The sequence below is a fragment of the Betta splendens genome, chromosome 10 (assembly GCF_900634795.4).
Source record: "Betta splendens chromosome 10, fBetSpl5.4, whole genome shotgun sequence".
NCBI classification, from domain to species: Eukaryota; Metazoa; Chordata; class Actinopteri; order Anabantiformes; family Osphronemidae; genus Betta; species Betta splendens.
In genome coordinates this window covers 8680455-8691732 of record NC_040890.2, presented here as the reverse complement: position 1 = coordinate 8691732, position 11278 = coordinate 8680455, and the positions used below count along the sequence as shown (strand labels likewise).

The 11278-nt window shown below is 46.6% G+C and overlaps 2 protein-coding genes across 6 annotated transcripts; both read right to left on the bottom strand.

The window, feature by feature from the left end:
* Positions 1 to 58: 58 nt before the first annotated feature.
* On the bottom strand, positions 59 to 4660 carry LOC114864748 (platelet-derived growth factor receptor-like protein). 2 transcript variants are annotated; one of them, XM_029165707.3, is made up of 7 exons: positions 4463 to 4660; positions 4136 to 4272; positions 3902 to 4044; positions 3384 to 3535; positions 2985 to 3278; positions 2765 to 2904; positions 59 to 2482 (listed from the first exon to the last, which is right to left on the bottom strand). In XM_029165707.3, the coding sequence occupies exons 1-7, from the start codon at positions 4542 to 4544 to the stop codon at positions 2276 to 2278; spliced, it is 1155 nt and encodes a 384-aa protein (XP_029021540.1). In that variant the 5' UTR covers positions 4545 to 4660; the 3' UTR covers positions 59 to 2275. The 2 variants fall into 2 exon arrangements, with proteins under 2 accessions (XP_029021540.1, XP_029021539.1); XM_029165706.3 differs by having other exon boundaries at positions 4115 to 4272; positions 4463 to 4659.
* Positions 4661 to 5084: 424 nt separating this feature from the next.
* LOC114864729 (cationic amino acid transporter 2-like) lies at positions 5085 to 10490 on the bottom strand. Of its 4 annotated transcripts, none has more exons than XM_029165671.3 (13): positions 10368 to 10490; positions 9512 to 9590; positions 8634 to 9036; positions 8021 to 8176; positions 7766 to 7931; positions 7537 to 7673; positions 7235 to 7457; positions 6935 to 7071; positions 6736 to 6838; positions 6519 to 6649; positions 6255 to 6421; positions 6071 to 6179; positions 5085 to 5978 (listed from the first exon to the last, which is right to left on the bottom strand). In XM_029165671.3, exons 1-13 carry the CDS (start codon positions 10466 to 10468, stop codon positions 5848 to 5850), a joined length of 2043 nt encoding a protein of 680 aa, XP_029021504.2. In that variant the 5' UTR covers positions 10469 to 10490; the 3' UTR covers positions 5085 to 5847. The 4 variants fall into 4 exon arrangements, with proteins under 4 accessions (XP_029021504.2, XP_029021507.1, XP_055368490.1 ...); XM_029165674.3 differs by having other exon boundaries at positions 8634 to 9132; positions 10368 to 10427; XM_055512515.1 differs by lacking the exon at positions 10368 to 10490 and adding an exon at positions 9671 to 10359.
* Between the last annotated feature and the right edge of the window lie 788 nt (positions 10491 to 11278).

Genomic DNA, 11278 nt, shown 5'->3' with positions numbered 1-11278 from the left:
TTTCATGTTAAACATATACTTTTCTTTGTATTGCTTCATGTTTAATTTCCACTGTGAGATTGTGACTATCATGGCAAAATGGTAAAATGCTTCAATTTAGGATTTAACACCTGTATGGCCTGCTCAATAACGCTGAGATTAGCATAGTGTTGTAACAATAATCATGATGTTTGTTTGGTGGTCTGGTGGCTCAGCAGGTACAGCATTGGCCTGGGAAGCAGAAGGTTTCAGATTCAAACAACCAGGGCTCCGAGTGTGACCTTGTAAGACACTTTTGTGTACATGAGGTCTGATGTTTACATACTGTACACAAGTATAGCACAGTATCATTACCATAACTTGATAAACGCTACTTCAGCATTTAGGATGCATGTACAGTAGTCAGCTCACACAGGGTCATGACATTTATCTTTACCTCCTGGGTTCATTTCTCTCATTTCCACGGGGATCTGGGACCAGTGGGAGAAACACAGAATCTGCCAGGCCATGACAAGAAAACAACAGTATGTCCAGAAGTGAACATGAGTCACAAATCTTGGAACCACTTCAAGTCAGAAAAGTTTTACAAGGACAAGTTGAACAGTCTGGTTAGACAGAATAGAATCAGGAATAATCTGTTACGCACACGGGACAAACTAGACTCGAACTACAGGCGCTCACTAAGCGCAGGGGGAATCACAGGCTGCTACGGCGGACAAACAAGACAAGAGGGAGGACCCAAATGCACGACCCACAGACAGAACTGAATCATAAAACGGTTAAATGAACAGGTGAACACAAAGGGACGTACAAACTAACAACGCTGCACATGCAGGATTGCCAATAACTAAGAACACCAAACTAACACACATAGATAACTACATAACTAAAGATCACTGCAGAGCAGAAAAATAAATCACCCCTAATACGAACACTAAACATGCAAACAACCGTATATGAGACACGCAGGACGAACAAACAGACCTGGAAAGAGGAGGGTACAGAGAGTGTACAGACAACCAGCACTTCAGCACTTATTCTTAAACCTTCTCACAGTCACAATGCTTGTGTGTGTAATAAGTAAAGGTGTTGATCTGGTGAAGGATTATAGAAACTGCAATGAGCCTATGTCTTATCTTGAAGTTACTATTTAAACTCTTTGCAGGAATCAAGTGTTTGTGTAAGCTCAATAAACAGTGGGTTCAAATTAAATGGATGAAAAAATGTGAGATCAATTACACGATACCGTTGAGGGTTTAAAAACTGTATGCATGAAATGTCTGCACCAGGATTTCCAAGTCATCTCTGCCAGTGAGGCGTCTTCATCTAGTGACCAAACACAATCAAGACCACCTCATCCTCACTCTGCTCTAAACCTCCTGTCTCTGAAATGTGTCCTGCTTTACTACCTTCATCACTCTCTGCATCCTGCTTTTCCTAAATATTAGTCCTCCTCCATTTCTCTAACACAAACACCTAATCAAAATTATCATTCAGTTAATGAGTCACCCTAGAAATAACCTCACCACCCAAGAAACTGGCCACTTCTCCATATAAAAGATTTCCACAAACTGGCTGCCATACAGATGACAGGTGAGGCAGAGTTTTGCCCCAGGCTTCCACCATTCCCCACAACCGTTAAATCCTCTGTCTTTGTGCTCTAGATGAGAAAAACGTTCATGCATATGCATTAAATGAGCTTCTGATCCAAAGATATTGGCTTTAATCGCTTTTTTGGCAACATGAAAATATCTTACTGGCTTAACTGGTCTCACACACATATTAGAAGTGTTGCATTAACTTGTTTTTTGCTGTAGCAGGACACGTCACCAACCTGTTTGATACCTTATACAGTATAAAGCATGTGGAGTACACATATGTAGAACAAACATGTTGCTCCAATAATGAGTTGTAGATCCGCTGACTCCTTGCTTCATGTCATAGAGTTAAACAGTTACGATGGATGACTGCTGTAAAGTGAGTTACGGTGAATATTACGGTTGTTTACGCAAAATCTAAATGACGTGGCATCACTACTACACTGGAAAACTTGTGGCGGATGGTATTTACAAGTTATGGCAGTTTAACCCCAAATAAACAGCTGTAGTCTTCATAAAATAGAAAATCATCCAACAATCATACTGTAAAATGTTTAATCTACAAGCTGTTGCAGTTTGTTTATATTTTTAGATATTTACTGTGATTGTGGTTCCACATGAAACAAACGAGAGTCTAATATTGCGAAGGAGCCGGTTTCTGCAGCTTCCTGTTCACTCTCTCAACGCAGTCACGCATGTCATGGTTTCGTTGGTTTCGCTTTGGGGACCACTCTGACTGTCGTGGACACTGATTTGGCTCCTTGCAGGTTCTGGGCGGTGCAGGTGTAGGTTCCCTTGTCCACGTCTCTCACTTCATCCACCAGGAGGACCGACTGAGACTGCTGTCGGGCTGTTCCACCACCGACCAGACTGATGCTCTCCTGGGTGTACAGAGGCCGTCCAATCTGCAGGCAGCGAAGACGCTCCATTTAGAAATAAACGATGATGAGCATGTCTTTAATCTGTAATATCTAAAGGCTTGGATGCGCTGCAGTCCATATGGTGGATGTCTTTTACCTACAGTAATAATAAACTAGCTAAAAGTGCACAGTAAGCTATAATGACAGGCTGCATATAACTGACCATCAACATAAAGCATATGTGTTTACATGCATCAAATAGCCTTGGAGCATTTATAAATAACTAATTAACATTATTAGAGCCAGAGGTTAAGCGCTGTGTCTGACCTCCTGTCCTGGGTAGTCCCATGTGAAACCGATGTCTACATCCTGCTCTGCCACCACAGTGCAGCTGACGCGGAGGTTCTCCCCAACGACCACTGGGCTTGATGAGGCCCGGATGACTGGGGCGGGTGGAGCCGTGGGGTCTAACGGCAGATGACGAGCTCAGTTACTGCACGCAGGTGACACATTACATGCAATCACAGTACAGAGCGGCGTGACTCACAGTTGACATAAATCAGCATGTACTTAGTGGAGCTCTGCCTCAGGTTGCCCAGACTGGCGACACAAAACAAGGCTCCGGCGTGATGCGGCCGGGGACGATGGATGGTGAAGCCCTTCTTGACGCTGAAGGAGATCTCCGTCCCGTCCACCGCCACCTCCGCCGGTGGGAACTCGCGGTGCAAAGTTACCTTGGCCTCGGGGGTAGTGACCTGACAGGGGAGGACTGTTGGCCAGTTGGTCCTCAGCTGGATTACCTCATAATAGTCAGCTGAAGGGACGAATAGCTCCTGAGGGTCTGTTGGTACCGAGAGAAGATGCGGGAGATTGAAGATAATGCCATACATAGCCGTGAACAGGATTCCTATCAAGCTGATGTGCCAAGTAAGTTGATTCATCGTACCTGGAAAGAAGACAAAGACCTTGACAGCTTTGTCGTACTCCTTCCTGCAGTCGGTGTCTTCACAGTACATTGGATAGCAGCTGTACTCTCCTGTGTCTGCACCGGTGGTGTTGACCAGGGTCAGGACGCCATATCGCTCATGTTGGACCGTCCTGCAGAGCCGAGGGCCAAAAAACTAAACAGAGGCACCTCTCACAAAGATGAGCATTAAATACTGAAATGAATGAATGACGTCGTGAGTCTTTGAAATTGTTGTGGAGGATGTTTGGTGCATGCCTCCTTATACGGCCTCACATTTCTGTCTAGATCTGATGCAGATGAGTACAAGGTGCCCCTGTCCTGCATAACCAAGGGATCACCCCTCCACAACTGACTAACCACTGTAGAATGAAACTCCAGCTTGCTATGAAACAGTTTTCTTACTCTTCCCTGACTCACTCCAGACATGACTGATACTCCATTGACGTGTTCAACAATCCCCCTTCACCCCTGATCAGCAGCACATGGAGGCAGCTTACCTGAGTCGCCCTTCGTGGTCCTCCTCCAGGTAGGGTGGCACACTCCACTGCACAGGTTTGCCCCTGCACCTCAGCTCCAGACTTCCTCCTGTCGGCACACTTATGCTTTCACCCACCTTTTTAAAGGTCCCTCTGTCCAGCACCTTTAAACGTGACACAGACACAGAGTGATCAACAGGCTGCAGGCAGTGATGCAGTATCTGGATGGCGTACCTGTGTGATGAAGGTCTGGACCTGAGCAGGGGGTGTAGCTTTTTTCTTGGGTTTGGCGGTTACAGTCTTGGGCCCTTTATTTGCTGATTTGCCAGGTTTGTTGTTTTTTAGTGTGACCTTCTTCTTCGGTGTATTCCTCTGTTCGTCTTGACAATAGGCTATACAGCACACAAAGCATTTCATGTGGTAAAAATTTGTAAGTGCAGATTTTGGAGCAGTATTTAAAAAAAAAGGAAGCGGCATATTTACTGACAATGGTATTAACTTTTACAGAACTTCACCTTGTGCCTTTAGGGGATAAAAATTTCCCTCCTTCCCTGCTTCAGGGCACAGGTTTCCACAACTTACCCAACTCGAAGATTACTGCACAAATGAGTAGAACGCTGAACGCCAGCTTTCCCTTCCATCGGCACAAATGCAGCAACAGCATGATTTTGACTGTGTAGAAACGAGAGATATAATAAAGAAGACTTTTCAAGTTAGCGGTCAGCTGTTCAGCAGAATTATACAAAGTCCTCCTCCTGAGAGTGGCATTAATGCCCCAAATTCCTCCTGACTGGCTGAATGGAGCCTTTCAGGCCTGTCTGGACCAATGAGGCTCCAGAGACGGGGCCCCCCTCCATGTGGAGCTGAAGCCTGTTTGCTTAGCTGCTGGCCTGGACGCACGCTAGCAGCTTCTAAAACACACCACCCGGTCTAGACGGCGGCTGTAGGAAGGCTGTTGAAACAGTTGGAGGCTAATAAACCTTATGTCACCTGTGCTAATTATGTGTACTCATAAAATAAAATGTCTTAACTACTATGAATATACTGTAAAGGAGGCATAAACAAACTAATACTGTACTTTGTTATGAGGCCAACAAACTTCAGCATAATATCCATCTAATGTATTATAGATACTTCTAAGTAAGAAGTGAATTTTCTTGTTTTATTTTAACCCAGTCACAGTGAACACCAGACACTGAGGAAATTCAAACTAATCTTTCTTTATTTTAACACCACAGACAAAACTGACAGACGTCTTAGACTGTGTGAATCTCGTAACCAGTAAAATTAGGCCGCACAGGGCCGGAGCTAACAAACGGAGACGTCACCAAAACATACTGAAGACGCTGCTCTGAGCAGGAAAAACAACACAGTTAACGATTTAAAAACAGAACAAAACACGCTGCAAGGCAAGATCTGACAACTGATTACACTGACGCCGTTACTCACTGACTAGGTTTCCCTTATAAAAGCCAGAGGTCAGGAATGTGGACACCATGACGCACTAGCAAACACACAAGTACAGTAGGTACAGTATATATTTACACACAGACTAACAAATGAATAAGAAACATCTGACAGACAACACAGGAAGTCAGATACAGGGGGACCTGGCACTAGAAGACCCTCCACAGCCTCCTGAGGCGTGGATGAGCCACCTGCTACAAGCATTTTAAGAAATCAATAAAGCATAAAATCAGAAAGCATGTACAAACAGTTGCTCTGTTTACATCTTTGCCTGACACCATCACGACATGTGTTACTCATCATTAAAACACAGAACTCAAATAAATACTCACATTTAAAAAAACAAAGGAAGGTGATATTTCATGGTGTTTAGATAAATTAATAAACATCAACATATGACTTAAGTGTCAGTTTGTAATGAATGCTAGCAGCCTGAGCCATACGTGCCTGCGTTTACAAAACACTGTAAAATCTCTCTTTTTCTCCCGCCTGCGGCCGACTCAGAATCTTTGCTCCTTGATGACCTCAATTTCTGTTGTGGTGCTGATGGTGTCGTCCTTGGCGTGGTCGCCTGTGACACGCTTCCTCTGCACACTGAACCGGATGCCGTAAAGGAAGTAGATGAGCAGTCCTGCAGGAAGAAGGTCACGTGGGAACAATTGCTGGGAACGGTCAGCGACTAAACTGATGAGCATCTCCCTTTAAATGGGAACACGGCCTTACCCACTAGCATCCAGATAGCGTATCGTACCCACGTGTCTCCACCTAGCTGCACCATCAGATAGACGTTGATGAGTGTACTCACTAAAGGTAGAAGAGGCACCAACGGCACCTAGAAGAATTATTAAGAGATGTATTAGTCTCCCATTGATGTTTATAAGCAATAATATATAAGATTTCCACACACCATGAAGGTGGCCTTGGTGGGGTTCTGTGGGTGCCTGTAGATGAGGGCGCCGATGACCAACAGCGTGAGGGCGAAGACGCAGACCAGCACCAGGCTCCACGCCTCCATTCGCGCCACGGCGTCGATGGCCTGGCTCAGCACGAGGCACAGCGCCAGCACACATGCCACTGCAAAAATCAGCACACGGGCGACAGCTGCTCGTGGCCCTGAGGACGCCTGGGTTTTAACTGGAGTCGGGCGCCGAGGGACGTTTGCCTCACTTACCCGCGCTGATGGTCAGGATGGTGACCGTGCTTGACGTGAACGAGTTCGGAGACGAAGGAGGCTTCAGGAAACCAAATTTAGAGTTTTTAATGATTTCCAGGTCTTTTTCGCTAGATGAACCTGCCTGATACCTTGAATGGAAAAAAAAAGAAATAGTCGACATATTTTTTGTTTGTGCACTTTAGAAGAGAATGTGACACGAAACGTTCAGCCGTACCTCAGTATGAGGATGCATATGGCTACAAGCGTGTACGCGAACAAGGTGCCGATGGACATCATTTCCACCAGGGCCTCCAGGTCAAACAGCACAGCCATGATGGCTACAGGCAACAGAGAACACAGTGTTCCAGAGGCTCCTAACCTGACCGCATGCGTACAGGGCGTCCAACCTGCTGGTTAGTGGGAGTGTACCGCACCTGCAACCACGCCGGAGGCTACGGTAGCTATCGCGGGACTGCCTTTGGAGGTGACTTTGCTCAGGGGTCGGAAGAGCAGGCCGTCTCGTGCCATGGCGAACAGCACGCGGGGCATCGGGAACATGGAGCCCAGCAGGCTGAGGAGGCGAGTCATCAGTCCCCCAGAAAACACACTGATTAGCCAAGAACCATCCGCACACGAGGTCATTTCTAATCTAATCTTCCCTTATCTCAGCTTCATTCCCGTGGAAATGAATGTTCAATTTCTAGAACACCCACACATTTCTTTCTGAGTCATACCTTGTCGACAGGGCGCACAGTGACCCCACAGCCACGGCGTATTTGGCGGGACCCCAGCCGACGTAGTCGAAGGCCACGGGCAGGGGGCTCGTCTTGCTGAGCATGTAGTAGGGCATCATCAGGGTGAGAGCAGCCGACACGGCGAAGTAGGCCAGGAAGCAGATGAGCAGTGAGGCCACTATGCCGAAGGGGAGGGACCTCTGGGGGTTCTTGACCTCCTCGCCTGCGGTGGGAGAAAGGCCGATGCTCACGGTACATGACCCGCGGCTCTAAACTCTGACGAGGACTACTGGACGCTGTACCTGTCGTAGCGATGCAGTCGAAGCCGACGAAGGCGTAGAAGCACGTCGCGGCTCCGGCAATCATTCCGCCCACGCCGTACGGAAGGAAGCCGCCCACGCCGTACGCGCTGGTCACGTTGACGGTGGAGCTGAGGTTTCTGCACAGAGGAGAGAGAGAGAGAGAGAGAGCGGCGCCTGAGCATCATCCACAGCGTGATACGTGGCACACGGTGCTGTATGCGGACTTTACTGGGCTTCTGCTGTGGCGTTTATCAGAACCTCTTCGCTGATTTGCCAGTTGGAGATGTCGCCCTTGATGAAGCCAGAGATGATCACAAACAGCAGCACCAGGATGTTGATGGCTGTGAAGATCTTGTTGATCGTCGTCGACTCCTTCACTCCGAACGCCAGCAGGCCTTCATGGACCACACAGGGAATGTACATCTGAATGCATTCATTACTGTCACTGCTATAAAAAAAATGAACACCGGTTTGCTCATTTTACCTGAGAGTAGTATGATGAGTGCTGCAGCAAAGATGTCTGGGTAAGGCGCGAGACCAGGGAGGTCCATGGGCATGTGTTCCTTAAAGAACGTAGAGATGTGGCCGCCGATGAGGTCATCAAATGTGCCGCTCCACGCCAGTGCAACACTTGATGTCCCTGAACACACATACGAGAAAGGTCCAATAAACCAAACAACCATTCAACTGTCATAAACAGGGAACACTGTTGGTGATATTCCACTTCCGGAGTTATTTATGGCTCATTTGCTTTAAATCCCACTCCTTTATGGGGGTATAAACACGCAGGCGTGAACTGATGTAAAACTCAAACTATGTAAAAAGAAGCAGTAGGGGAAAATAGAAGTAGGTTTATGAAGGTAAACGCTTACCTTAAAGAAAATTCACATTTTGCTACTACAGCAAGAGGAAGGTCACAGTCTAATGATGGTTGATCATTTATGGAATGCAATGTTCACCGTAAGCAGAAAAACAATGTATCAATAGGAAATGACTGCTGAAAATGCTAACAAATATAACACAATAAAACAAAATCATTTAAAGAATAAAAGACAATTACTTATTAAAGTAGATTAAATGCTGGTTAAGACACTCACCTATGACATATGAAAGTAACAGATTCCACCCAGTGACAAACGCCAGTAACTCTCCAACCGTCACGTAACTGTAAAGGTACGCTGAGCCCGTTTTAGGAACCCGGGCCCCGAACTCTGCGTAGCACAGCCCGGCGAATATGGACGCCAAGGCGGCGATGAAGAACGAGATGATGATGCTGGGGCCCGCGGTCTCTCTGGCCACCTCTCCGGACAGCACGTAGACCCCGGCCCCGAGGGTGCTGCCCACGCCGAGGGCCACCAGGTCCAGGGTGGTCAGGCACCGGTTGAAGGTGGACTGCTCCCCGTCGGGCTCCAGGGGCTTCCTCCGGGACACGCTGACCAGGAAGGACTTCAGCGCAGCGCACGGCATTCTGCTGGGCGCTTGGGTCAGGACGTGGGGCGGCTAGAAATGACAGAACGAGAGACAGGCCGGGTCCGGTGTGGTGTGATGAAGACAGAGTGAAGGGAGTGGAGGGAGGTCTGACAGAAGAGCAGAGGACTGGGAGAGAAAGGGCGGATCAGTGAGCGTGTAAGTAAATTATTGTCAGATGCTGTCAGATACCCCCCCCCCCCCCCCCCCACACACACACACACACGCTTCATTATCAAAATCTATTTGAGTTCAATTTAATTTAAGTATATGACATAATAGCAAGATGTCCTAAAAACTACTAGAATTAATAATTTACTTAAATAAAACATTATCTAATGTAACATCATGCTCTACAGATAATCCAGTAAATATAACGGAAACCTCACTCACCTTTTGTGCGTCACAGATGTTCAGAGGAGAAATTTGTTAAAACCCTTCCACAAAATCCCATCATTCATTTATACATGTGTTCGTTATCAAGCTCCCTTATCGCCCGCCCTGATACCTTCGTGCTGATGCCTGGACTTTTCATTGCCACCCAGCGCGTCTGCACTTTACCTCCACAGCGACTTCCGTGAAGCTTTCTGCGTGTAAAGGATAATGAATTAATGGATTAATGACTTATATTACCTGGCAATTTTAAAAGATAGACGTATCACCTCACCGAGCACAGTAGGAGTGTCACGTCGCTGCAAAAATTCTAGTTAGAATCTGAAATCAAATCTAATAAAGACGAGCCCTTGTCGTTGCCTGTTCGTGCTTTGATTTCCTCGCGATGCACAACCTGACAATTCAGCTAATTTGTAGGGGTCCTGCTCGTCTCCATTTCTACCTGAAGGTGTGAGGCTGCCAAAACAAGGACCCCGTGACTTATTAGGCAGTGGAGGACAAAGCAGCTTTCATGACTTCTGCATGCAGCAGGCTGCTCCTCTACTACTTGAGAGGCAGCTTTCACCTTCTCATCTCCCATCAGGGGATTTCAGCCCAACTAATCCCTTCTGGCATCTGCTTCAGCAGGCGGGAGTCGAGCAGAAAGGCCGACTGTGTCGACGCTCAGCGCGCCTTTGCCCGAACCTGAGGCTCACGCTCCTTACCTGCAGTTCACTGGGCGTAAACACTGGGGGAAACGGGTTAATGCTTAACCGCGAAACAGCCGGTGCACGTTAGGTGAAGCGTTATCTCGATCACAGCGAATCTCAGTTAATGGTCATTAACGTGTGCTGTCACTGAGCATGTAAGGACACAGCTCTAACTCATGTTACCCAAGCACGCCTGTCAAACATTGAAGCTACAGTTGACAATTAAATGATGCAAATGCATACAAAACACATGCACTGCCTTCACTCAGACAGGGTCTTTACCTTGTCTCCAGTCCCGCGCGCAGCGACAGGTGACTGTGTGGAGAAAACAGTGCCACTACCCAAAAACCTCCCCGGCTGAGCTCGGCCAAAGGAAACATCATTTAACTGTGATTTGTGCAGGGCCGACCCGTGTGACCCTCCCACTCAGTGGAATTACTCACAAAGTGTCCTTTCTCACAGCGAACAGTTTGGCCCATAATACACTCATTATTCCAGTGAAGCAGCGAGGAGAACCCAGTCAACATTTCAAAAATGTTTTTGTACACCATTTGTTTTTGTGCTTTTCATTCCAAACGTTGAGAAATGTTCATTTGTGGGATGGAAAACAAGGTTTTTGTGAATAGGTTGTTTTTCAAAATAAAAGTATTAGATACAATGGAAAGGAATATCACAGATTACTAAGAGATAGCTACAGTACTTGTTCTACTGTATCTACTGTATTTGCCATATTATAAGAATGATTTTTACTTCACCAATGATTCAACCACCATGCTTTGGATGTGGCAGGTTACTATGGGTTCGCATTCAGTCTTTGTGATCAGTGTGCAGTGCATTATTAAAGCAGAAGAGGTCAGTATATAACAGCTAGGACTGTTAAAAGGTGCCTCAGTCTACTTTTACATCATATGGGCCTAGTTCACTCTGGTTGCTGGTGGAAGTGAAGGAAGGAACGAAGGCGCAGCTTTTAAAGGATTACAATAAATAACGTGGGATAAACTACAATAATTCATTGGCTCATCAATTGAGACGGACAGAGGAGGTCTGTTAATGTCAGGAGAATGTTGATCAAGCGAAATTTGAGCCATTGCTAGAATCCCTTGCTTTCAGTGAGTGTGTCAGTACTGACTCATGTCTCTGCAATCATGTTCATACTCAGCACCACTTTATCAGTCTGGTATGATAAACTTGCA